At 45.5% G+C, this 27,655-nt stretch overlaps 1 protein-coding gene and 1 long non-coding RNA gene across 2 annotated transcripts in view; one reads left to right on the forward strand and one right to left on the reverse strand.

The window, feature by feature from the left end:
* SEZ6L (seizure related 6 homolog like) overlaps positions 1-27,083 on the forward strand; it is a 205,430-nt gene extending 178,347 nt beyond the window's left edge. The window contains exons 14-18 of the mRNA XM_013983000.3: positions 14,616-14,810; positions 17,877-17,909; positions 19,693-19,807; positions 22,080-22,182; positions 24,529-27,083. Coding sequence (XP_013838454.3) covers positions 14,616-14,810; positions 17,877-17,909; positions 19,693-19,807; positions 22,080-22,182; positions 24,529-24,558 — 476 coding nt within the window. The 3' untranslated portion in view covers positions 24,559-27,083. The remainder of the gene's footprint in view (positions 1-14,615; positions 14,811-17,876; positions 17,910-19,692; positions 19,808-22,079; positions 22,183-24,528) is intronic.
* On the reverse strand, positions 917-9,145 carry LOC146396622 (uncharacterized). Its single transcript, XR_014826455.1, has 3 exons — positions 7,450-9,145; positions 3,384-6,078; positions 917-1,377 (listed from the first exon to the last, which is right to left on the reverse strand). It is a non-coding gene; the product is annotated as an uncharacterized LOC146396622 (long non-coding RNA).
* Positions 27,084-27,655: the final 572 nt, after the last annotated feature.

Below are 27,655 nucleotides of genomic sequence, written 5' to 3' on the forward strand. Positions count from 1 at the left end.
CTGACAAATGCAGAGTTGCTATAAGCCTTCAATTTGTATTTTTAAAAAATTGCAATATGTGCCAAGCTCAATAAAGCAAATCACAATAAAATGAGGTATGCCTTACTTAATGAGCACTTACTGTATGCCAGGCACCATTCCAAGCATGTCACGTGCATTAATTCTTTCATTACTGGCAAGAAAATAAAACGACATCTGTTGCTTCTGGCAGAGAGCAGAGCACGGTCAAATTCAAACTCACTCTCTGGTTCTATGAATTTGACTATTTTAGAGCCACCTATAAGTGGAATCATAGCGTAATTGTTCTTCTGTGACTGGCTTATTTCGCTCATAATAATATCCTCAAGATCCATCCATGTTGTCATCTGTGGCAGAATTTCCTTCTTTTTTAAAGCGGAGTGACATTCTGTTGTGTGTATATACACGTTTTCTACATCCTTTCATCCATCAGTGACATTCGTCTCCACTTCTTGGCTGTTGTGAATAGTGCTGCAGTGAACGGGGGGGTGCTAATATCTCTTTAAGATCCTGGTTTCAGTTCTTTGGGGTAAAGAGCTAGAAGTGGGATTGCGGATCATGTAGTTGTCCTATTTTTAATTGTTTGAGGAATGTTCACGCTGGTCTCCACAACAACTGCACCATTTTACATTCCCACCAAGGTTTCCCTCTTCTCATTTTCACCAGCTCTTGTTGTGTTTTGCTTTTTGGATAATAGCCACCCTAACAGGTTGGGGATATCTCATTGTGGTCTTGATTTGCATTTATTTCCCCGGTGACTAGTGACACTGAGCATCTTTAAGGGCCTGCTGGCCATTTGTATGTCTTCTTTGGAGAAATGTCTATTCAGGTCCTTTGCCCATTTTTTTAATTGGGTTATTTGATTGTTGGTTACAGAATTGTAGGAGTTATCAGTTTTGGAAGTAAACCCCTTATCAGATATATGGTTTGTAAGTATGTTCTTCCATTCAATAAATTGGAGATTTCTCTTGCCAGTTGTTTTCTTTGAAACAGGATCCTTTTCTGATACCATACACAAAAATCAACTCAAAAGCAAAGGATTAAAGGCTTAAACGGAAGACCTGAAACTGTAAAAATTCTAGAAGAATACATAGGGGAGAAAGCTTCATGACATTGATCTTGGCAGTGATTTCACGGATATGACACCAAAAGCACAGGCAACAAAAGCAAATGTAGACAAGTGGGAGCTCATCAAAATAAAAATCTCTGCACTGAAAAGGAGAGGCTTTATTATTTGCACAAATAACAGGGAATCTTGGACCATACAGCCCTGTGTTTAGCCTGAGTCCTAGAATTTAAGAGCTGAATCAATCTGGCAGGTAAAATGCTATTGAGGATAACCTTTGAGATAAAACACCACTGCCCCCATTTTATAGGTAGCAATGGTAGTTGTAATCTATTGACTATGTAAGATATTTTGCTAAGCCCATTACACATATCTGTGAATGTATATGTATCTTTATATGCAATATGTACATATATGTGCCTATACATTAAGGAAACCAAAGCTCAGAGGATATATAGATAACAATAGTTACCATATTTAAAACACATTACTAACCAGACTTAGATATATGTGTGTATATGTATGTATATATATAAGTGTGTATATATATGTGCATGCTCATGCACTTATAGAATTGTGTGCTCTTGGGGGTGCTGTGTAAAGGAAACTGAGACTCAAAGGGAAATATGATTGCAGTCACAAAACTTCTCCAGGGAAGAGCTTGGATTCAGATTGATGACTCGGATCTCCAAAGCCAGCATCCCTTCCACCAGCCTTGCCTCCACCATCATTTCACCGTGGATGGCAGGACACCAATGTGTGCAGGGCTGTCCCAGTGGACCTGAAGCCGACAGTCCTAACCCCTTAACCACAACCACATTCCCTTCCCGGTCCCCAGACCTTTGGGCTGAGTTCACACTGACTGGTTGGTTCCTGTTGTGGCCTGAATTGTGTTCCCCCCAAAAGCTACACTGAAGTCCTACCCCCAGTACTTGTAAATGTGAGCTTTTTTTTGGAAATAGGGTCTTTGCAGATATAATCAAGTTAAGGTGCGGTCATGTTGGATGAAGGTGGGCGCTGAGTTGGTGACTGGTGTCCTTACAACCAAAGGAAGAGGGAAATCTGGACCCATTGGGAGATGCCATGTGATGGGAGTGTTGTACCTGCAAGTCAGGGGCACCCAAAATTGCCAACGACCACCAGAAACTGGGAGGAGACAGAGGGATCTTCCTTCTGGATGTTTCCAGGGAATGAGGGCCCTGCTGCCTCCTTGCTCAAGGCTTCTAGCCTCCAGAGCTGTGAGGCAAGGCCTGACTGTGGCCCTAATCCCCTCGGTTCATGGCACTTCCTTTACAGCAGCCCAAGAAGCAAAGGCAGTTCCATTCCCCCCATGACGGTGAAGGTGATCAGAAGCATCTTGAGTAATTCAAGCTGCTGAGACCCAGAGATGAAAAGCTAAAAATAGAAGCTGCTTTAAAAATACTGAAAGGTGGAGATATGTTTAAAAAGAAAGAAAAAGCACCTCACTAATGAGGCACAGCCTCCAAAGACCCTCTGGGCTGTGGCAGCTGCCGCTGGGCTCCCACGAAGCAACCTCCCACCCCCCAGGCCCACCTCTCCCTGAGATCTGATTGCAGCTCTGGTGAGAAGGCATTCCTGACACCCAGGCTAATGAGTTCCCAAGTCAAACTGGGTGTCAGGAGACACACCACCCTCCTCCCAGACGCCTGGAAAGGAGCCTGGCTTGGATCCTGCCAGCATTGTGCCAGGCAGGTGAGGTCGGCAGGAGATGACACAGGAGGCAGGAGAGTGGCCAGATTCCAGCAGTAAGGTGCCTGGACTAAGGAGGATCTCGTACCTTGGCGGCAAGGACAAAGTTGTTGGACATAAAACAGCTTTTAAGATTTTTCCTCTGTTGAACTGAGGAAACAGCCCCAATTTGATGGGCACTTTGGCTGTGCCCAGCCCTTCCCCAACATTAGCCCTCACAAAACTACACGAATGGTTTAGGAGTCTACCTAAAGGCAGGCAAAGAAGAGCCCAGAGAGAGTGAGCAGATTTCCTGAGGTCACACAGCAGAGAAGGGAGAACCCAGGATTCAAGCCCAAGCCTGACTAACCCCCAAAGTTTCATCTTCCTAGCAATCTCAGCTCCCAGGGGAAGTTTTTTTGAATAAGCTGAAGCTGGTGCCCTCATCAAACAGCGTGATCATGCCAACCACAAATACAGATGTTCAAAACAATGTATCTGGCATAAGTGCTCAGTTAACATTGATTAATAGGAAGTTCCTTGGTGGCCTGGCACGTTAAAATCTGGTGCTGTCACTGCTGTGTTGCGAGTTCAATCCCTGGCCCAACACCTTCCACATGCCATGGGCACAGCCAAGAAAAAAAATTAGTTTCTAATTACCACTCAGTTTCAATGTTTCACTACTTGTAGAGTATATTACAAACCATTCATAGCAGTAACCAAGGAACCTGATTGTGTCTTGCTCAAATGTGCTCCAAAAATGTACATTTTCCCCTATACTTAAAGGGGGTGGGGAGTAGGTTTGTGCTTAGTCTCTAAGACCATCAATCCAACTCACTTTAATTCCTGGAGAGAATGGGATGAAGTCACATGGGTTGCGATCAGAATGGCTTAAACCTTAGACAAGTGATTCTCAACCAGGGGTGAATTTGCTCCCCCAGGGACAATTGTCAATGACAATTTCCAGAGACATTTTTGCTTGTCATAGCGTAGGGAGGGGAGTGCTGCTGGCCTCTAGTGGGCAGAGGCCAGGGACGCTGCCCAATATCCTATGAGGCACAGGACAGCAGCATCGCAAAGAATTACCCAGCCCAGAATGTCAGTAACCTCTAGGTTGAGAAAACCTACCTTAGACAATCTCATTTCAAAGTGTGGGTACATCCTCGGAGCGAGAATTTCATTACCCAGCCATATCCCAGCTAAGAATAAGGTCTTAGTCCAGTCCATTTACTTAATAGGCAGGAAAAAAAAATGAAGCCCAGAGACATAAGGCGATTCACCCAAGGTCGCACAGCAGATACAGGCTTCCAGTTTCAAATTCAAGTCACTTTCCACATCACATTCCTGCCATCTTCTGAGAGTTGATGGTAAACACAGATGCCTTTGAAGACCGCTGGTTTCTGCCAGGGGCAGAATCCCACAGGGAATTCCCAGACTCTTCCAGACAGATGGGTCCCAATTGAATTGGACAGACTTTAAAGCCAGAGAATCAACTCACAGCTCAGCCACTCTCTTCTTGTGGGACCTTTCACGAGAGACCTTCCCCCTCAGCCTCAGTCTCCTCATCTGTAAAATGGGTGTAAATGTGGTGATTACCAGCAGACTTGGACCATTTACATTTGAATCCTATCTCTGCCACTAACTAGCTTGACAGATTGCCCAGCGGGATACCCAGCAGCTCTGTGCTTCACTTGTCAGATATTAAATAGGAACAGTCATAACAATGTCTGGGTCTTGGGACTGTTACAATAATTAAATGAGCTTGTAGATATAAAAACCCCAAATAGTGCCTGGCTCATAGAATGCACTCAGTAAATCTTGGCTATTCCAGTCAGAACTGTTACATCTTTAAGGAGGGGGATTAGAAATAACAGTTGTAAATCATCTGGTACACAACAGGTATTTGAGTATTTTGGAAATTAATTAAGTAAATGATTAATTAATTTATCAACCATGCCAAGACACCAGAGCAGCAGTTCTGAGCCCTAAACCCTTTAGCCCTAGAGTTCTGCCTGGACTTTAAGAGTCTATTTCTGTTTGCATCACCTTTTTAGATTCCACATACAAGTGATATCATATGATATTTGTCTTTCTGTGTATCACTGGCTTCACTTAATATGATAGATAATCTCTGGGTCTATCCATGTTGTTGCAAATGGCATTATTTCATTCTTTTTATGGCTGAGTAATATTCCATTGTATATGTATATATTCCACCCCTTTCTCTGTCGATGGGCATTTAGGTTGCTTCCATGTCTTGGCTATTGTGAGTGGTGCTGCTGTGAACACTGAGGTGCATGTATCCTTTCAAATTAGAGTTTTCTACAGATATGTGCCCAGGAGTGGGATTGCTGGATTATATGTAACTCTACTTTTAGTTTTTAAAGTAACCCCGATACTGTCCTCTGTAGCAGCTGCATCAATTTACATTCCCACAAACAGTGTAGGAGGGCTCCGTTTTCTCGATGCCTCCTCCAGCGTTTATTGTTTGTAGACCTTTTGATAATGGCCATTCTCACTGGTGTGAGGTGATACTCCATTGTAGTTTTGATTTGCATTTCTCTAATAACTAGTGAGGTTGAACATCTTTTCATGTGCCTGTTGACCATCAGTGTGGCTTCTTTGCTGGCTGAAATCACCTGGGGAGCTTTAAAAAGAAAACTTTGAGGGATTAATAAAATTAAAATACCTTAGGGTGGCGTTCCCATTGTAGTTTAGTGGTAACAAATCCAACTAAGATCTCTGAGGACTCTGGTTCCATCCCAGTGGGTTAAGGATCCAGCATTGCCAAAAGCTGTGGTGTAGGTCACAAACCTGACTCTAATCTCTGAGTTGCTGTGGCTGTGGTATAGGCCGGCAGCTACACCTCCCATTTGATCCCTAGTGGAGGAACTTCCATATGCTGTGGGTGCCACCCTAAAAAAGGAGGGGGGGGGGCTTGAGGGCGGAGCCAACTCACTGAATAGGGTGATTCTAGTCTGAATCCAGGTGAGATAATCCCCCTTGTCTCGCTAGACCTGCTGTCAGTATCTTCCTTTACCTCCAGATGTAAGAATTTGTCCTAAATTTTTAACTTTCTATCCCCCCCAGGGCCAGGATAGTGCCTGAGACAGGAAATATTTGTGGGTTACGTGAATGTTAAGTTACATGAAGGCAGGGACCATGTCTATCTTGCTCGCCATTGTATTCCAGGGCCAAGAACAGAACAATGCCTGGCAAATAGAAGGTGCTCAATAAATATTTATTGTACTTGTTAATCTTCTAATTTATGAAAGAAAAATCCAGGGGAAGTATATGGGGAAATCCTTCTGGGTTGTGACTGCCACCTGCTGGCCACTTTGTTACACTGCAGGTAAAAGACTTTTTTTTTTTTTTTTTTTTTTTTTTTTTGCTTTTCAGGTTCCCAGGCCAGAGGTCGAATCAGAGCTGTAGCTGCCACCCTACACCACAGCCACACACCGCAATGCGGGATCCGAGCCGCATCTGATGACCTATAGCACAGCTCACAGCAACACCAGATCACCAACCCACTGAGCAAGATCAGGGATCAAACCTGCATCCTCATGGATCCTAGTTGGGTTCATTAACTGCTGAGCCACGAAGGGAACTCCTTGGTCTCCTCTTAAGGTTTGTTTGTTTTGTTTTGTTCTGGCCTTGTCCAAGGCATGCGGAAGTTCCCTGGCCAGGGATCAAACCCACGCCATAACAGCAACCCAAGCCGTGGCAGTGACAATGCTGGATCCTTAATCTGCTGCACCACAAGGGAACACCTATCTTCTCTTAAGGATCACTTATTTCCCCTCCTCCTAGGAGGGTGAGAAGCAGAGGAGTCAGATTAGCATTTACCCAGGGCCTGAGTCCTCATTCTGTCCCAGTAAAGCACTGCATTTCCAGGTTTCCTCTAGAAACCTTCCCGGACCTTCCCACCTCTGCCAGGTCAGTGAAGTTTCTGCTCTGTGCTTCTCCTATCATAGCTGTTACTGAGCACTGGGTCACAATTACCTGATAACCACTCCTCTCTCAGACTAGACTTGAGTCCTGGGAAAACAGGAACCCTGCTTCTCTAGCGCCCCATTCTATACCAGCTCCTGGAACATAGGGACAGAGCAGATGTCTGCTGGACCTAAAAATTTTTTAAACTCCCAAAGAGTGAATTCAAGACTCTGGGAGTTATAAACTGTAAAGTGCACTGCGTAGGGCTACATTTCCCACAGAGTATTGTCATACACCATTGATGGTACCAGTGTGGCTTTGGATGGCACCGAGATTACCTTTTCAATGTTTTGTTAAGGATATTTTAAAAATTAAAACTGATATTTGAAACCTGTGACTATAGGAATATTACTGTTCAGGGTGAGGCTAAATTATATAACACTGTTTAAAGGGGAAAATAAGTCTGTAGAAAAAAAATTGTTTAATGGTTAAGTGAACAATAGTACAGTTGGGATGAAAATACGACCAAAATTGTTGGGAGTTCCCATTGCGGCACAGAGAAAATGAATCCAACCAGTATCCATGAGGATGCAGGTTGGGTCCCCGGCCTCACTCAGTGGGTTGGGGATCCGTCGTTGCCATGAGCTGTGGTGTAAGTCAAAGATGTGGCTTGGATCCTGTGTTGCTGTGGCTGTGGTGTAGGCCGGCAGCTACAGCTCTGATTCGACCCCTAGCCTGGGAACTTCTATATGCCGTGGGTATGGCCCTAAAAAGCAAAAAAGGAAAAAAAAAGAAAGAAAGAAAAAAGAAAGACAGACCAAAATTGTCAAGGCCATAAAAATAACCGCTGTTCATTGTATGTTCACTCTCTGCTGGGTACCTCACGTGCATGTGCTCATCCAGTAAGATATCCCATTTCACAGATGAGGAAGTTGAGGCTCACAGGGGTCAAATCTCCTACCCTCATGGGTACGTAACTAGGATCCAAATCCCAGGCCATCAAGCCCTTGAGTCCAAGCACTTCTATTCTGTAATCTTCTTTTAACTGAATTGATGTAAATTCTTTCCAGAAACATTTTGGGCACCTGCTGTGTCCCAGGCTGCTGAAGATACAGCAGTGAGTCAAAGCCCAGCCAAGCCGAAGACCAAATTTCAGCATGTTTTCAAAGGAGTCATTAGAACATGAGTGCAGGGTTTTGATCGTGAAGCTCTTTGTGTTTATTAGAAGAGTGATGCAGGAGTTCCTGGTGGCTCGGTAGATAAAGGATCCTGCGTTGTCACTGCTGTGGCTCAGGTTGCTGCTGTGGCACAGGTTTAATCCCTGCCCGGGGAACTTTTGCATGCCACTGGCATGGCCCCAAAAATGAAATAAATTTCAAAAGTGAAAGTAATGCATCCCCTGCCTGTTTTTCAAATGATACATCACTATGTTATTTAAGACTCTAAAAAGGAAAAGGAAAAATTTCCCTTACTACAGCTCATACCCCAGTCACACTCTGCAAGGTTCATGAATATCTTACCGATCTATCTAGGTGTCTTCCATGGACACATAACACAGTGCTGTCTTTAAAGTTTCCCACAGTTAGTTGACGGAGGGTATCATGGTTTGATTGGAGCCCAGACACAGAAACATTGGCTATGTGTCCAGGGTGCTCTGAAGCAGCCGTGCATGAACTTCAAGCATAGGGATGACCTTAGATTAGTGTAAGGATGAGCTTTGGTCAGGCATCAGCAGAACCATCTGGTGCCTCGTTTCTGGGCATCTGCACTAAAGGGAACTCTAGTCAGTATCTCCGCCTCCTTCCCTCAGAGGTTCTGTAGCCCTCCCCCCAGCTGATTAGGGGTCTCCTCCAGGTGTGCCTTACTCTTCTGCATTTTTCTCTCTGACAGCAACTGCTTTGGGGGTTTTTTGTCTTTGTTTTGTTTTTGTTTTTGTTTGTTTGTTTGTTAGAGGGGTGGAAGTGTTCTTTCCAGTTTTTGTTAACATGTCTATTTACATTTATTTTCCCACCCACTGAAAGCCTCAAGACCAGGTCTCCAGAGGGCAGGAAAGTTGTCTGATTCACCTTCGGGCCCCACTACTGGGTGCATTGCCTGGCGTGCAGTAAACACTCATTTAGTGTTTTCTGAGTACAAGTACTCATGCCTGCCAAGACACATCCACACTGTCATACAAGATGCACTCCCAGCTGCAAAGGGACCCAGCAAGCCCTTCCACAAGCTGGCTTCTGAGCTGCCTGGATTGCAGGCATGGGAAGAAAACAGTTCTTAACCCCTGCTGAAGACTGCTGTTAAAATACAAAGATTAAAAGTCTTTCCTCCTCAAGAGGTTGGAGCCCCAGGGACCTTAAAAACCTTCTAAGAAAGTCCCTACCCAACCACCCAGTCAAAGAGATCAAAGCCCAGATTCTTCATTAGTGGTGATTACTGTCACAAAAACATAGCCATTCATCCATGTGTTCATTGAAGGGGTGATCTAGTTAAATGCCTTTCTAAATGTCAGGCAGGTACTATGTGTAGGACAATAGGGAGTGGTAGGGATTGTGATCAACTGGGGAACACATTACATGTCTAAGGGGGACAGCTTCTACTCAACCTCATGTGACTTGAGTGTTTGAGTGCCATGTCATAATTATTGCTGTGTAGCTTTGTGAACCCAGTATTGCTCCATCTTCCAATGTTTCCAAAGAAGCCAGAAATATCCTGCTTTGGACAGACTAAGTAGAGCCCACATGTAGGTCAAACTCACAGAGTCTAGATAGGAACTTCTATTATACACTGTGCCTCCCACCCACAAGCTCCATGAGGCCAGGAGTTATATCTGTTTTATTCACCTCTGTGTCCTCAGTGCTGCCTACATATTGGCACATAATAGGTGCTTAATGAACATTTGTTAACCCAATAAATGAATGAATGCTTCCTGTGGGCCAGGCATTGTGCTGGGCACTGGAATTCCTGGCATGAACACTAGATGAGATTCCAAACTGGGAGACAGTGGCCAAGGTGAGAATCAAACAGTGCCGTAAAAGATTCTGAGGCCAGGATGGAAGTCTGTGAAGTTTATAGAATAGCTTCCAATGACAGGAGAATTCATGCTGTTGGGGGCAGATCTGGATCCTTGGGGGGATTCTTAAGATCCATCTTGCAAAATAAGATGCTTAAAACAGCATGTGTGTATTATTTTACAGTTTCTATGGGTCAGGAGTCTGGGAACAGCTTAACTGGGTCCTCTGGTTCAGAACCTCTCACAAGAGAGACCCTGGGGCTGGGGTCTCATGTGAAGGTTCGACAGGGGAAGGCGCCACTTCTGAGCATGTTTGGTTGATGTCTCAGTTCCTTGCAGGCTGTTGGCCAGAGGTCACCCTCAGTTCCTTGCGACATGGGCCTCTCCATAGGGCAGCTCCCAGCATGGCCAGTCTTTCCTCCAAAGGCAGTAAGAATGTCTGCTGCCAAGACAGAATCACAGTCTGGTATGACATCCTTACAAAGGTGACATCCCTTCATCTTCGCTGAACTTTATCATTTAAAAGTGAGTCATGGGGAGTTCCCATCGTGGCTCAGTGGAAACGAATCTGACTAGCATCCGTGAGGACACAGGTTCAATCCCTGGCCTCGCTCAGTGGGTTAAGGATCCGGCATTGCCGTGAGCTGTGGTGTAGGTCGCAGATGCGGCTCGGATCCCATTTTGCTGTGTCTGTGGTGTAGGCCGGCAGCTGCAGCTCTGATTCAACCCCTAGCCTGAGAACCTCCATATGCCGCAGGTGCAGCCCTAAAAATACAAAAATTAATTAATTAATTAAAGTGAGTCATGGGTCCTGCCATAAAGAGCTGCAAAGACCCCTGATGCCAGCAGATGAAGATTAAGGGCCACGTCTTTCCTCTGTACTCTCCTCTGACAGGAAGAGGAAGGGCATTTCAGACAGTAGTATCAGCACGAGCAAAGTGCAAAGGGGTAAAATGGTGTAACCCATCTGGCCAAGTGTGACCAGTTCAATGTAAAATGTAAAACCACCAGAGGAGGCAAGATGCAGATGGACAAAGCCCAGCCAGGAGACCCTGCTTCTTCTCCTGTGCATCTGAATCATCTGGTAGGAAATAATAAAAGACCCACCTGTTCCGTGTTCTGATCTGAGGATCTGCAGAGTTGGGATGATGACAAGCTGGGGAATTACACAAGTAAGTTGTAAGAATCACTCATATATTACAGGAATCCTTCAGGTGAAAAAGACAGCATGTCATTTCTTCCGAGAGTTTCACTAATCAAGTATTGTAAGCTGTTGACAGAAGCTTGTTTCTCTGAAACGCTGTTGGCAGGTGCAGCTGTGATAGGTAAAGACTTGGGTCTTCATACAGCAAAGCAAGATCCAGAAAAAAAAAAAGTATTTTAGGTTGGGTGTGGAGAAATTGAAACCCTTGGTCACAGAGTTCCCATTGTGACTCAGCAGAAATGAATCCGATTAGGAACCAAGAGGTTGTGGGTTCAATCCCTGGCCTCGCTCAGTGTGTTAAGGATCTGGCATTGCTGTGAGCTGTGGTGTCAGTCGCAGACGCAACTCAGATCCAGAATTGTTGTGGCTGTGGCATAGGCCGGCAGCTGTAGGTCCCATTCAACCCCTAGCCTGGAAACCTCCATGTGCCGTGGGTGAAGCCCCGAAAAGCAAAAAATAAAAATAAAAAAAGAAACTCTTGTTCTCTGTGAGTATGTAAAATGGTGCTGCCGCTGCAGAAAATGGTATGGAGGTTCCTCAAAAATTCCACTTCCGGGTATGTACCCAAAGAATTGAAGCCGGGTCTCCAAGAGGTATTGCACATCCATGTTGGTAGCAGCATTACTCATCAGAGCCAAAGGGCGAAGCAATTCAAGTGTCAGTCAGTGGATGAATGAAGACACAAAATGTGGTTTATCCATACAATGGAATATGGTTCAGCCTTAAAAAAAGGGGGAGGAAATTCTGACCCCTGCTATAACATGAGTGAACCTTGAGGACATGTTAAAGTGAAGTAACCCAGACACAGAAGGACAAATCCTGTATGATTCCACTTCTATGAGGTTCCTAGAATAGTCATGTTCATAGAGACAGAAAGCAGGATGACGGTTGCCAAGGGTTGGTTAGGAAGAGGGGTGGGAAGTTAGTGATTTGTGGTACAGAGTTTCCACTTGGGGAAGATGAAAAGAATTTTGGAAATGGATTGCACAACAGTGGGAAGGTACTTAACACTACTGAACTGTACAGTTAAAATGGTTAGGATGGGTAAAAAAAAACAAAATATTTTTTTGGTCTTTTCTAGGGCATATGGAAGTTCCCAGGCTAGGGGTCTAATCAGAGCTGTAGCCGCCGGCCTACATCAGAGCCCTAGCAACACCAGATCCGAGCCTCATCTGCGACCTACACCACAGCTCACAGCAATGCCAGATCCTTAATTCACTGAGCAAGGCCAGGGATCAAACCCATAATGTTATGGTTCCTAGTCAGATTCGTTAAACACTGAGCCATGACGGGAACTCCAAGATGGTAAATTTTATACTATGCAGATGTTACCACAGTTTACATTTTTTAATAATACAATTTTTAAATTTTTTATTGTAGTTGATTTACAATGTGCTGTCAATTTCTGCTGTACAACAAAGTGACCCACCCATACATATATATACATTCTTTTTCTCACATTATCCTCCATCATGTTCCATCATAAGTGGCTAGGTATAGTTCCCTGTCCTACAGAGCAAGATCTCATTGCTTATCCACTCCCAATGCAATAGCTTCCATCTATTAACCCCAGACCCCCAGTCTATATCACTCCCTCCGCTTCCCCCTTGGCAACCACGAATCTGTTCTCCAAGTCCATGAATTTGTTTCTTTTCTGTAGATAGGTTAATTTGTGCTATATATTATATTCCAGATATAAATGGTATCATATGGTATTTGTCTTTCTTTTTTTGACTTCACTTAGTATGAGAGTCTCTAATTCCATCCATGTCGCTGCAAACGGCATTATTTTGTTTTGTTTTGTTTTGGTTTTTTTTTTTTTTTTGTCTTTTTGCCTTTTCTAAGGCTACTTCCCATGACATATGGAAGTTCCCAGGCTAGGGGTCTAATCAGAGCTGTAGCTGCCAGCCTATGCCAGAGCCGCAGCAACGTGGGATCCAAGCCACGTCTGTGACATATGCCACAGCTCACGGCAACGCCAGATCCTTGACCCCACCGAGCAAGGCCAGGGATCGAACCCACACCTAATGGTTCCTAGTCGGATTCGTTCACCACTGCGCCACAATGGGTACTCCCTATTTGGTTCTTTTTACGGCTGAGTAGTATTCCATTGTGTATCTATATCACATTTTCTTAATCCATTCATCTGTCAATGGACATTTAGGTTGTTTCTATGGCGTGGCTAGTGTGAATAATGCTGCTATGAGCATAGGGATGGGTGCATGTGTCTTTTTCAGTGAAAGCTTTGTCTGGATATATACCCAGGAGTGGGATTGCTGGATCATATGGTAGTTCTATATTTAGTTTTCTGAGGTACCTCCATACTGTTTTCCATAGTGTTGTACCAGTTTACATTCCCAGCAACAGTGCAAGAGGGTTCCCTTTTCTCCACACCCCCTCCAGCATTTGTTATTTGTGGACTTATTAATGATGGCCATTCTGACCGGTGTGAGGTGGTACCTCATTGTAATTTTGATTGGCAGTTCTCTAATAATTTGTGATGTTGAGCATTTTTTCATGTGCCTGTTGGCTATCTGTATATCTTCTTTGGAGAAATGTCTATTCAGGTCTTCTGCCCATTTTTCAATTGAGTTGTTGGGTTTTTTTTTTTTCTGTTGAGTTGTATAAGTTGTTTGTATATTTTAGAAATTAAGCCCTTGTCAGTTGCATCGTTTGAAACTATTTTCTCCCATTCTGTAGGTTGTCTTTTTGGTTTTCTTATGGTTTCCTTTGCTGTGCAAAAGCTTGTCAGCTTGATTAGGTCCCATTGGTTTATTTTTGTTTTTATTTCTGTAGCCTTGGGAGACTATAATTTTTTTAATGTTATAGGATGTGTAGTATTGTGTGCAAAGCAGTTTTATTGTCCATCCATTTCATCCAGGTGCTGAAAAGGAACTAGATCACCCACTGGCCCTGGAATGGGTTAAAGCAGCAGGTTCAATTCGGCAATAGGTCTTAAGCTACCGGGTGTCATTTATGGTGCTCCTACTGTGTATTTGGGGTCATTTATGATGTTCCTACTGTATACTAGGCCCTGGGCTTCCAGTATGCTGTAAGAGGCTCATCTCCCGTGAGGGAAACTGATACTAAATAATTAAATACAATAAAGTATATGCGATGCTGTGGTGGAGGAAGAACCAAAAAGATTAATGACTCAGTTAGGGGTGGGGGCATCAGGAAAGGTTTCCTGGGGGAGGAGACATAAGGACTGAGTATCAAAAGGTAAAACTTACCCAGACTGGGTGGGCAGGTGAGGTATAAGGTAAGAGGCAAGAAGAATAGTTCATAATTTAGCAACACTGCTGCCCATCATTTACTGAGTACCTACATTTGCACACATTATCTTATTTAATCTTCCAAGTGCCTAGGAGGTAGGTACTGCTCTTACTCCCATTTTACTGATGAGGAAACTGAGGCTCAGAGAGGTCGTGGCTCTTGCTGGATGTCACACAGCTAGTAAGTAGCAGAACCCAGATTTTAACCCAGATGCCACAGCACAGGACATTCTACTGTGCCCATGTGTACCCCATGCCCAGAGGCAAGAGAGGGAAAGGTGAGTTTGAGGTGCTGGAAACAGTTCAATGTGAGGCGGGAGCACTGAGAAATGATGCCAGAGAGACTGGCCTCAGATTGCACAGGCTCTGAGGAGTCTGCAGAGATGTGCATCATCTCATCAGAGCTCTTTTTGGCTTGCATTTCAGCGGAGGAGTCCCTGGCATGTGACAACCCAGGGTTACCTGAAAACGGGTACCAAATCCTATACAAGCGGCTCTACCTGCCAGGAGAGTCCCTCACCTTCATGTGCTATGAGGGCTTCGAGCTCATGGGCGAAGTGACCATCCGCTGCATCCTGGGACAGCCATCCCACTGGAACGGGCCACTGCCTGTCTGTAAAGGTAAGGAAACTGACCCAATTCCTCAGGGACTAAGGGATACAGAGAAGTCAGGACTGACTTGCAGCAATTCTAAATCTGCTCTAAAAAGGCGAGCTCCTGTGTTGCACTAGATCTAAGATGCCACCACTCTTTCCTGCACCGCTGAGAAAGAAGGAAATAGCTGCCAATTAAACTATGACACTGTGCCTTCTCCTGGCTTAGCATCTTTGTTTTTACTTACTACGAGGGCTTAGATTTTTATCATAAAAAAATCTTTTGACTCCCGCTTGAAGAGCATGGGCTTAAACGTTTCCTGTCTCCTGCACCCCTTCCCCCAACCACTTGGTTCCACAGCTGTTCCCCTGTGGCCCCTGGGGCGTGGTCCCGAGCTGCTCCCACCCATCCTCCAAGGCAGAGGATGGGGAAATTTGTGCATGCACGAGCATCGTGAGCGCCACCTGGTGGCAGCAATTTTAACACCCCGTTGATTGTAACACACTGGCCCCGCTCCATCTCAGAGATGTAAAAAGGGGGAAAATGTATTTCAGAATCAGTGAAATAGTTATCGTTGAAATTAAGTTATTACACACCTGGCGAGACTTGGATCCGTTTGTCTATGTCTTGGAAGTGTGAAATTCACAATCATAGCCTCAATATGTTTGAGTGTATTTAACCTTTTATGGTAATAATACCCTTTTGGGAATCAGGTAGGAAGCTCTGAATTCTCTCACCAGGGAGAACAGAAATGTGCAGTGTTTATGTTTATCCTTGCAACCCATAATTTCAAGGGATCCCCAGATGCCTATTCATGAAGTTCAGCATTAGGGCTTAAAAATACTTTCCCGGCCAGAATTTCTACTCCTAGGTATAGGCACAAAGTAATTGAAAACTGAAAAACAGGGATTCAAACCAATGCTTGTACATGAATGTTCATGGCAGCATTATTCACAAAAGATGGAAATAACCCAAATGTCTATCAGTGACAAAATGGATAAGCAGAATGTGGTATATTCACACAAGGGAATGTGGTTCAGCCATAGAAAGACATGAAGTACTAAACCCTGCTATGACACTATGACATGGATGACCCTTGAAAAGGCTATGCTCAGTAGAAGAATCCAGACACAAAAGGTCACATATTGTATGATTCCATTTGAATGTAATACCCAGAATAGGTGGATCCATAGAGACGGGACTCAAGACTTCCCAGGGGCTGGGGAAAGGAAGGAGTTACTGATACAGAGTTTCCTTCTGAGATGAGGAAAATGTTTTAGAACTGGAGAGAGGTGGCAGTGGCACAACCTGGTGGATGTACTAAAGGTTGCTGAATTATACATTGAATATGAAAATGGTTACTTTTGTGTTATGTGAATTTTACCTATATAAAAAATATAGTCCCTGAGTCACTTCATTGACACTTCATGACTATACTCTGAGATAGGTGAGTCAGCTTACCTGTTTCACGCATATTGGACAAAGAGGCTCAGAGAAGCTCATTGACTTTCCCAAAACCACACAGCTGGTACGAGACAAAGCTAGGATTTGAACCCACTTCTCCTAATTGTTTTTTCCTTTTTACAGACGCCTCTGTGGCATATGGAAGTTCCCAGGCCAGGGGTTGAATTGGAGCTCCAGCTGCCAGCCTATGCCACAACCACAGCAACGCCAGATCCAAGCCACATCTGCAACCTACACCACAGCTTACACTCACACTGGATCCTTAACACCGAGTGAGGTCAGGGATGGAACCCACATCCTCATGGACACTACATCAGGTTCTTAACCCACTAAGCCACAATGGGAACTCCCTCTCCTAATTATAATTTCCCTGCCTCTTCTTCAGCAGGCTGCCATGAGCCTCCCACCTACCAGTCACCCGAGCATCTAAATCACCCAGGCCGTTCATTAGTCCCATATCTATAAAATCAGAATCAGTGGGGGTAGGACTCCTAGAATAAGCATTTTTAACAGGCTCTGGGTTGATCACATGCACTTTGAATTTGAGGCCCATTTGAGGCAGTGGTCTCTGACCTTGGTTTCCCCTAGTATGAAATAACTGGGTGAGTTCAGATCGGGGTTTCTAAAGGAGAGTCGGTGGCTGGTTCAGCAGCACCAGAATTACTGGGGAGTTGGCGAGAGCTGCAGATGTCCACCCCCAAAGATGCCTCCCTGGCAGATCCAGGAAAGGGCCCAGGAAGCTGCATTTTAGCACCTGTCACCGAGGGCCCGCTGATCACAATCAGAGGTTCAACATTTCCTCCCATTTCTAACATTCCATGGGAGCTCGTGCCCTCCCAGACAGACAGTCAAGGTCCAATTCATGCCTTGAATGGAGAGCATCTGCCCTTTTTCTTAATGGCCTGGCTCCAGAGCTGTCTGTACCCAGATAGTTAGTAAGCTAGTTTTTAGTAAGACTGATGTGTTTACCATCACATGGTAATGACGACAGTCAGCGAGTCACTTTGACCAAGGCACTGTTTAGGAAGTCTCTGGATTAGGACATGACGACAGCTGGGCCTTTGGGGGCCACCCCTTCCCATGACCTTATCCTATAGTCTTTTCATCAGAGCCCTTCACTCTGGGGCTTGGCATCCTTGAACCCTGTCCATGTGGGTATGTTCTTGTGTTCAGCTATCTGGATGAGTTTGAGACCAAAGCACGAAGATGCCAGCCCCTGTTATTCTGAACTTGCAAGCAGTTGTCCAGAGAAGGCGGGGAAGTGAATGAACTCCAGAGAGTTCCAGTTACTTGGCTTCTCTGAACCTGTGTTTGCTCATCTGTTAAATGGGGACCGTACTAGCATCTACCTCATGAGAATGTCATGAGCGTTCCATGTGCAAATGAAATATACATAAAACTCTCCACACACAGTATCTGACTAGTGGTGAATATGTAGTAATTATTGCCCTGTTTCTTTTGTATCTATCTCATCTTCTCTCAGGAACTTAGGAAGGAACTCAGGCATTTGCACTAATTCCGGTAGCCCAAGATTTTTAAAAGCATGACACAGACATTCTGGGGGTTTCATTTCATGCAGACAGGGTGCATTCACCCGACATTGACCAATGCTTCTGGCTTCTCTTTCAGTTAATCAGGACAGCTTTGAACACGCTTTAGAAGGTGAGTCCTACGATGGAAAAATCTAATAAGCCAAGCTGAGAGCAGAGAGCAAGGGCAGGTCTTTCAATGTCCTTATCCAGGTGCTTAAAAAAAAAAAATAAGCAAAAATTCGGCCTTCCCACTGCTGGAGTTAATTTTAAAACAAATGTTATCATAAAGAAAAAAAAATCTTTGAATTGGCAACTTATGACCCAAAAGAGATCTGGTGCCAGTTTTTCATAAGGACGAGGTCAAAACACCTGAGAATGGTATGTGCCTGAGAAAGGCATAGCCCTCTTGTAGCATTTTCAGCCACGTGGTGCTATTTGAGGAACTAAGTCCAAAGATGCTCAGCTTCCATGCTCGCATCTTCCTGGTTTGGGGGGGAACGGTCCTCCCCAGGGGATGCTCAGTGGTCTGTTTTCCCCTCTGTCTTCTCTTCCCCAGCATAGCTGGATCCCCTCCCCTTGCTTTCTGTTCTTTTGCTAGAAATTACCAAGTGAGATTTATTAATGTGGAACAGATGCTAAAGGGGACCCAAGATTTTGTTCTTGTGGTTCCTTCCCTTTTCAACCCCTCCCATACATAAAATGTTCTGCATTCTATATAACCTTCATTCAGTGTAGTACAAAACTACTCACTTTGCTTAAAAAAAAAATAAGGAAAAAAATTATTTTGTTTCATTCTTTTAAAAAAAATAGGGTTTTGACAAATTTGACATTTTTAAAAATTCTTTTGGAGCCACTTATCTTTCTGACAATAAGTAGTTCACCCAGAACCTGGAGAGATGGGAATTACATGTCTTTGGTCTTTTTTGCAGCAGATGACATTTTAATCCAAGCAGACAAAGCTAGGGTTCAATATATGTGGGGGTAGAGGGGGGAACATCTTAGTCACTCCCCTGGAAAGGCATTTATGGTGCTAGGCTCTCTTCAGGTCCTTCCTTTGCTTTGGGCCCTTCCTTCTGCTCTGCTGACCGATGAACCATGAGAAACTCTCAAAGGCCTGGGTTGCTCAGAAAGGATGAGACCAGAGTAAAGCTCTGTGCTCACGCTTTTATCATGGATATTAGGATTGATTTTTCAGACCCAAAGAGTGGTGGCTAATGGATTATAGATGGGTGTACAGCCAGGCTCTGTTAGACGTGGCCTTGGAGAATGCAAAGGGATGGAGGCCACGTGTCCAGAAGGGATGTGGGGGTCTTCCCTCAAGCCTCGCTGGGAAAACGCCCCCATCCCCACCTCCCACCTCCACAGTAATCATCACAGTTCGTGTGATTTCCATACACCGTTGGGAGGTAGCAGGCAGCACCAGAGTGTGCAGCCCGTGGCCTCCAAGGTATCACGCTGTGCGGCGCTGAGAACTGACCTGGCTGCCCAGCGCCCTCTGCTGGAGAGTCTGATTAAGCAGCTCTGGGAAGGACCTGTCAGTCTAGACACAAGCTCCCTCTTTTCCATGGAATGTCAAGCCAGTCTGCTGTTCCAGTGAGCACATTTGGGATTTTCTCCAAATCGTCCCTTGAACTGAATTTTAACTATATTTCAACTGGTAACCACCCCCCCCCCAAGAACATGGGTTAAAAGAGTGTCATTCTTGGTAGCATTTTGACCCCCCCAGCCAAGGGAGGGTCTGGGCTCTGTTGCAAAGAGCCAGCATCATCTCCTCTCGTCTCTGCCTCTCCTCCCTTCTGGAGAGGGTTCTCCAGTGGCCATGGCTCAGTGGCATCAGCTCTCTGGGTGGGTGCAGGCCTGGGAGGGCAGGGGCTCGCCTGGCAGCCAGGTGCCCTCACTGGCTGTGTGTTTAGTAGCAGAAGCGGCAGCCGAGACATCTCTGGAAGGGGGAAACATGGCGCTGGCCATCTTCATCCCGGTCCTCATCATCTCCTTACTGCTGGGAGGCGCCTACATTTACATCACCAGGTACGGGGCAGGGCTCTGGGTGGGGGTGGGGGCTGCCATCCACTGAACCACCAGCACACTAGGAGACAGCGCGTGTACCCTCTCTGAGTCTTGGGGTCTCTGCCCTTAGCTTTGGGGACAATGGCATTGGTAGGGATGGTGTGATTCAGTTCAACTCTGGGGGAAATCTTTAGATCAGCCCTCTGTAGCAGATCACACAGACACTGTCCCAGATCTCGTGGAACGGGGGTTTAGGGGGAGGGAGACATTTCCTATTGCCAGGCACATGGACTCATCTATGCTGTCATTCATTCATTCTCTTATTCAAAAAAATATGTATTGGCCATCTAATGTCATCGTCCCAGGTGTTGGGGATCTTAGAACCTATCTTTAATGAGGAAGGTATTCAGCCATGGCTAGGATATTATATTCACCAATTCATTCAATTTCACAATTATTGAGCACCTGCTATGCGCTGGGCTATTTTCTGGGCTCTAAGACCATCACTGTAAACAAAACAAATGGTTTTAATGAGGTTCTAATGAGGAAAGACAGGCAATACACTATACAATAAAAGTAAGTAGGGAGTTTCCTGGTGGCCTAGCAGTTAAGGATCTGGCATTTTCACTATGATGGCTCAGGTCACTGCTATAATCTCTGGCCCAGGAACTTCCACATGCTGTCAGTGTGGCAAAAAAAAAGAAAAGAAAAGAAAAAAAGAAAATAAAAAGTAAGTAGTACAATAGAAAGTGATAAATGCGGGAAGAAAAAGAAAGCTTAGAAGAGAGAAAAAGGGATCTGGGCAGTGAGCAGTGGTTGCTTTTTTTTTTTTTTTTTTTTTGTCTTTTTGTACTTTTAGGGCCCTACCCATGGCATATGGAGGTTCCCAGGCTAGGGGTCTAATTGGAGCTGTAGCCGCTGGCCTACACCACAGCAATGCCAGATCCAAGCCTCATCTGCGACCTTCACCACATCCTTAACCCACTGAGCAAGGCCAGGGATCAAACCCACAACCTCATGGTTCCTAGTCAGATTCGTTTCCACTGCACCATGATGGAAACTCCCCAGTGGTTGCTTTTTAAACAGAGGAAGTAGGAGTTCCCATCATGGCCCAGCAGAAATGAATCCGACTAGGAACCATGAGGTTGCAGGTTCCATCCCTGGCCTCTCTCAGTGAGTTAAGGATCCAGCGTTGCTGTGAGCTGTGATGTAGGTTGCAGGCGTGTCTCAGATTTGGCATTCCTGTGGCTGTGGAGTAGGCTGGCAGCTATAGCTCTGATTAGACCCCTAGCCTGGGAACCTCCTTATGCCACAGGTGTGGCCCTAAAAAGACTAAAATAAAGTAAAATAAAATAAAAATAAATGGGGGAGGTGGAGGAGGCCCCACCGAGAAATGACATTTGAGTAAGAACTCAAAAGTAACCAGTAAATTATGCAGATCTCTGGGAGAGGAGGATTCCCGGTAGAGAAGCAGCATATGCAAAGGCCCTGAGGCAGGCATTTGCCTAATATAGATGGTCCCTGCCCTGTGAAGCTCACAGTCTGGAAGGGGGAAAGGAGAAATAAACAAATTGTAACACACTCTGATAAACACAATAAAGGAAAGAGACAGGGTGTGGGAACAGAGACCAGCTCCAAGTAGACGCCCAGGAAGGGCTGCTTGGAGGCAACACAGGATATACTTAATAAATGCTCATCATCATTGCTGTTGCACTTTGCCTTTTGTTGTTGTTGTTTTTTAGGGCCAAACCCACAACATATGGAAGTTCCCAGGCTAGGTGTCGAATCAGAGCTACAGCTGCCAGCCTATGCCATAGCCACAGCCAGCCATGTGGGATCTGAACCACATCAGCGACCGACACTGCAGCTTGGGGTAACGCCGGATCCTAACCCACCAAGTGAGGCCAGGGATTGAACCCACATCCTCATGGATGTTAGTCAGGTCTTAAACCACTAAGCCACAACGGGAACTCCGTTTTCTTCCCCCTCTGCCTTAAAGAGGAACTCGTAACAGTGTACAGGCGAAAATACATTAAGCCCCACCCCCTCCCCAGGAAGGGGAGGAACAGGGCTTTGGGGGTCCCCGAGGGGGTTAGAGGCTGGGAGCAGTGATGATTTCCACTTTCACCCCACTTGTATTCTCACCTGCAAGAGGCTGTTTCTACACACGCACCTTGTCGCTGGGGGAGGTGCTGGTGCTCAGGAAGTGATGCCAACCGTGCCCCTTCGTGGTGGTAGGGCATCTCCTAGTCCAGGAAAATAACGTCTCTTCCCTCAACCATCTCTCCACCAGATGTCGCTACTACTCCAGCCTCCGCCTGCCCCTGGTCTACTCCCACCCCTACAGCCAGATCACCGTGGAAACCGAGTTCGACAACCCCATCTATGAGACAGGGGTAAGGGGGCCTCTTTTCCCTGCCACTTCCCTCTTTGTCTGCTGTGAGCTGGTCCACATCGAAACCAAAGGTTTCACTTCCTCCTGCTCGCCACGCCGCTGCCAGAAAGGCAGTGAGATAACTGCTGGAGAACCCGGGGCTTTTTGTGAGCTGATAACAAGCCTATCACTCTATGGGTTCTTAGCAGAAGGGTCCCAGAAAGAAAGGGCTGCTCCAGAGACCCATGGAGGGACAGCTGAGATGGGTCAGAGCCCACCAGTGGCCTGGGGGCCGTCGTTAGTATTCCCACACGTCTTTCTGAACCCCACTCCTTCGTGAATGGCGATGTGCATTATTCTCCACATCTGTGTTGGGTCCTAGGGACACAGCTGAGCTGAACAGACACAGTGCTTCCATTGATGCGTTTATAGTCTTGCAGAGGAGACTCTGGCCCATATATGCGATATGGACCAGGCACCTTAAATGCACAGTCTCCTTGAATCCTCGCAACTGTTTGTAATAGGTTCTCCAGTTGTTTCGGGTTGACTGATGAGGACGTTGAGGTTCAAGGAGAGGAAGAAGGAGTTGGTCAAGGTTGCATACAGCCAGAACACACAGCCAAGAGCCAGGATGCAAACTCAACCTGATTCCATTCATCATGATACTCCCCTGCCTCCCCTTGACCCTCAAACAACCAACTATGCCCTTGAAGATCTTGATGGCAACAAACCAGGATTTTTAAGGGCCATTTTTAAGAACAGGGTGCTCTGAGTGTGTGACAGAGGACACTTGGAGGGGGCGGGAGAAGGCATCTTTGAGAACGCTGAGACATACAAGGTAAAGAAGATGCCAGGAAGACAGAAGATTATATGCAGAGGCCCAGAGGCACGTGTGAAGAGCCAGAAGGCTGGTTGTGCCTTTGCAAAACCGCAAACCTTCACATTCACTGTGAATGATAATACAATCCTCTCCCAATACTGGGGGGCCTAAACTTGACGTGTTCTTTGTCCCCGCTAACCTTCCCTCACTCCTCCTTACTCTGACCTCCTGGGTGGGTTGTCAGTTGATATGTAACAATATTATGGCAAATTTAGGAGACTACAGGGACACACACTTATCATAGATTCTTTAAGTCAGGCATCTGGGCATAGCGTCTGAGGGTGTCCTGTCCAGGACTTAGAGGCTACCATCACAGGGTCAATCAGGGCTGCATTCTCATCTGAGGCTCATCTCATGTCCAAGCCCACATGGCCATCAGTGGCATCCAGTTCCTGGCAGGTTGTTGGATCCAGGGGCTCAGTTTTTTGCAGGCTGTCAAGCTCCCTTCCTTTCCATGTGTCTGTCCATCCCCAGAGAACAGCTCATGACATGCCAGCTTGCTTTTTCAGAGTCAGCAAGAGAGAGGGAGAGAGTCTCCCAGCAAGACAGAAGTCATGATCCTACATAATGTAAACATGGAAGTGACATCCTAGCACCTTTGCTGTATTCAGTTGGTTAGAAGCAAATCAGAGGTCCTGCCACTGTTATGGGGAAGGGATCAGACAAGAACCTGAACACCAGGAGGGTAGGGATCATGAGGCCCACCTTGCAGTCTGCCCACCACACTGTCATCTGCCATAGACTTCTTCTGTTTCCCTGTTCCTCTGCCCTGCGGGCCTGGAGTATATTACAAACACTCTATGAATGTTGGAGAAGTTGAACTGGTTGCTGCCTACATGTCATAGTCATTTTGGATATGGCACTGGAAAGACAAGGTCATATGTTATTTATACATTCTGTATAGCTTGTTTCTGAATCCTAAAAGAAGGTCAAGCTGATGCAAAATAGCACTTTAGAAACCAGACCTTATTAATATGTGTTAGCATATGTATCAGTCACCTAGCACTATGATAACACTGAGTAACAAACAATCCCAAAACTTAGTCACTCAAAGCCACAAAGAGTCATTTGCTCACCAGCCCCCAGGAAAAGGTTTTCAGCCAATTTCAGCTGGGTGGTAGTCCTGGTATGTTAGTATTCACTCACACATCTGAAACTAGCTAATTGTTGGCTGGTGGCTCAGCTCTGCTGTCCACACCCTTCATCCTCTTGCTGGTGCTGAGGGCCATCAAGGCATGCTCTGCTCATGATGATAGCCTGAGGGCAGGACACAAGCAGAAACATACATGCCCTTTTCAAGCCTCCCTGCTATCCCATTTTTCCATAAGTCACTGGGCTAAAGCAATTCAAGGTCAGAGTAAAGAGCACTACAAGGTCACATTCCAATCTGTGTCTTAGGTACAGAGAGGGGTAAAGATCCAGAACCATCATGAGTCACTCTGCCCCACAAGGGGTCATCAGATCTGTGCTTCTCTCTCTCACACACAGGAAACCAGAGAATATGAGGTTTCCATCTAGAGAAGGCTGCGCTTGAGATGGGAACTTTCACATATGAACTCAACTACAACCTCCTCGAGAACTTCATCCAGAGACTACGTGGCATTTGATGGAAAACCCCAGCGTGTCAGCTGTCTTTTCTTTGGACACTTTATTGATGATTTACTGTTTTCTTCGCTGTATTTATTATATTTAAAATCAAAAATAGGTGTGGTTAGATGTACTGCCGCTGCAGCCAAACTCGTGGCACAGCCTCACTCTGAAGGCGGGTGGAGGATCAGTAAAATAGCAAACACAGCAGCAGAGGGAAGAGAAAAAACATAACCAAAGGCTGTTTCTCCCATCAGCAGTGCCCTGCTACGGCTGCATCAGATTGCATGCATCTTCGAGATCCATGCTCATGGAGTTCTTTGTCCAAGTCTGAGTCCCAAGATTAGGTTGGAATGTAGCATGGATACTTAAACACCTCTGCTCCCAAACCAAGCTGTGTCCTCCCTTCTAATTTTCCAAGCTTCTGGAAGGTCTTGCCCCATCCCCTCCCCACCCCTCTGCAGTCCCCCTGAAAGCTGCAGGGGTGTTACAGAAACCTTCTCTTTCACCACCCTGGCCTCGCTGGATGCTGGCAAATTAAGAAAGTGTTTTCTTTCTAAAATGATGACAAGTGACAAAGGCAAATTTTCAGAGAAGAGAGATGTGAGAGTTTCAGTGAAGAACCGGATGAGGGAGAATGCTGGGTAAGGGAATCGAGTTAATAAAATGTTCTTTTCTGTGACACTCTTTCAGCAATGAAAGAGCTGGTCATTTGTGCTCCAGGTGCCGAGTGGATCACTGTGTTCAGCAAGGCCACCCTTGAGCCATGATCGTAGATCCATGGGCTTTGGAGGCATGAGCATCATCGCCCATATGGTTAAAAGCCTTTGGGTTACAGGGGATAAATCCAGGGCTGAGCTCTGTTTCCCTGGAATGCCAGAGCCCTCAAAATACGGGAGGCTCAAGTGCACTGTCCCTTTAAAAGGGGGCACCTTCAGAACACACCTGCAATCACATATTTTGGAGGGAAGGTGGGTCCTAAAAGAAGAAACTACTTTTCTATTCTCTGAAGCTCTGCTTAGATGTTGGGTGGTGGTATGAATGCTTAATCATGGAGGTGCCGGGGAACAGGCATAGGAGGTTTAAAGCCATGACCAGCACCCACTCACACGACTCAAACTCCAGTGAGAAGAGAAAGCGGGATTTCTGGCCAAAAAGGAATTCATAGCATCTTGTGACTCTCAAGAGCATCCTTGTTGGTTTTTTTTTTTTTTTTTTTGGCCATGTCTGTGGCACGCAGAAGTTCCTGGGCCAGGGCCAGGGATCGAACCCACTCCACAGCAGTGACCCAAGCCACAGTATTGACAGCTCCGGATCTATAATCGGCTGAGCCGCCAGAGAACTCCAAGCATCCTTGTATTTTATCAGGGTCATTTAGCCCCAGCCCAGTGGGACTGGTGGGTTGTGTGATGATCTGGAAGATTCAGGTGCGGGGGTGAGGATGCAGGGATGGACTAGCATGTGCGAGGCTGATTCATCTCCCTAGTGACAGCCCAGAGGTCGAAGAGGCAAGCTGGCCCAGTGGTTTGGGGGCCCTCTTGGGTGCCTTCCCATGCTCTCTAGAATTGTTTTCAATAGCTGATTTTCAAACAACAAAAAACCTTTCTGGCTGCCCTACCTTTGGGAGAATGGCTGGGAGTCCACGTCTGGGGAGCTCTCTTAGGAAGCATCTGGAACAGAAGACAGCAGTGGGCTTTGTACACACGCACACACTCTCCTCCCAGCCAGGAGCATGGACCTTAATCTTGTGGGATCTGAGGCCCAGATATTTTCCTTCTGCCAGAAAAGAACCCTGAACACGTGCTCTTTCGAGCACTCACTTGTGATGCACAGCAAGAGATCATAAAAGGCTGCTTTCCAGCTGCCCAAAGCCCACTCCATTTTTTGAAAGAAAGAAGAAAAAAAAAAAAGAAAAACAGGAGAAATGTTGCAGACAATTAGTGAGCAATGTCATGTTTGGAGAAAGACCAGCCATGCAAATAATGCAAACTTTTTTTTTTTTTAAGGCAGAATCCAATCTTTGCTTTTATTTCTATTTGATGCTTATTCTAACCCTAACCCTGGGTCATCAGGAATGAAAAACTCTATTAATGATAATTTAATTTTAGAACATACTACGGTTATGTGAACACTAAACATTTGCCTTTCATAAAGACTAACCCTGTTCCCTAACCTGGCCAGACCCATAGCCCAGGAATTCTTATTGGCTGTTGGATGGGTAGAAAGGGGTTGATTTCTTTTTTTTTCAGGATACCAATGTCTTAGTTCTGTCTTAGTAGTACAGCACCTGTAACCATGTTTTCAAAGTTTGTTTTAGCCTAAAGATGGTTGTGCAAGCTTGACAATGTACAGTGTGGTTGAAAAGACAGGTTGGTGTCTATTTTTCTTTTTAAAATATCTGAATGTGTCTTTGTAATATGTAAAGGTAAAACACATAATAATGATAGTGCCAAAAATTTACCAAGCATCTCATTTCAGCTCATACCCACCTGTTTTTATAAGATCAGTGTTAAAACCCACTGGGATTAAATATTTTTGAAGAGGATACAATCTTGAGAAACTCGAGAGTGGACTGCGCCTTCCTATAGGTTACTCTTTGTTTTTAAAACATTGAGGAAATACGTTTACAGAGATTCTGAGCTTCAAAGGATGCATGTGATGATGTGTATTACATGCTAATTCGTATAAGCTGTATCTGCCAGCTACCACCCTGTGCTTTAAAAATGCACACACTCAACTCTCTAGCTTGGAGCGCATCCTTCTGCTTTTCAGAGGGGGTCAGGGGTAGAATTATTTATCCAACATGAGTATTCTGGCTGCTACTTGATGGCGGTCTTTACTTAGTTCCATAGACTTGCTTTAAAAATGATCTTTGTGGCCAGCTCCTCGGAGAGCCTAGGGAACTTCAGGCTGAGAGCTTTGCCAACTGCCAAACAACCCAGCAGGAAGCAAAGCGGCTATGTAATCGGGATGGTTACATAAGCAGAAGGGACTTGGAAAATATGTGGGTAGATTTAGGCTGAACGTG

Source organism: Sus scrofa, chromosome 14, assembly GCF_054392235.1.
Source record: "Sus scrofa isolate SSC_HxYL_T2T_F1_AM1 chromosome 14, Sscrofa_HxYL_maternal_Yorkshire_Landrace_v2.0, whole genome shotgun sequence".
In the NCBI taxonomy this organism is placed as follows: domain Eukaryota; kingdom Metazoa; phylum Chordata; class Mammalia; order Artiodactyla; family Suidae; genus Sus; species Sus scrofa.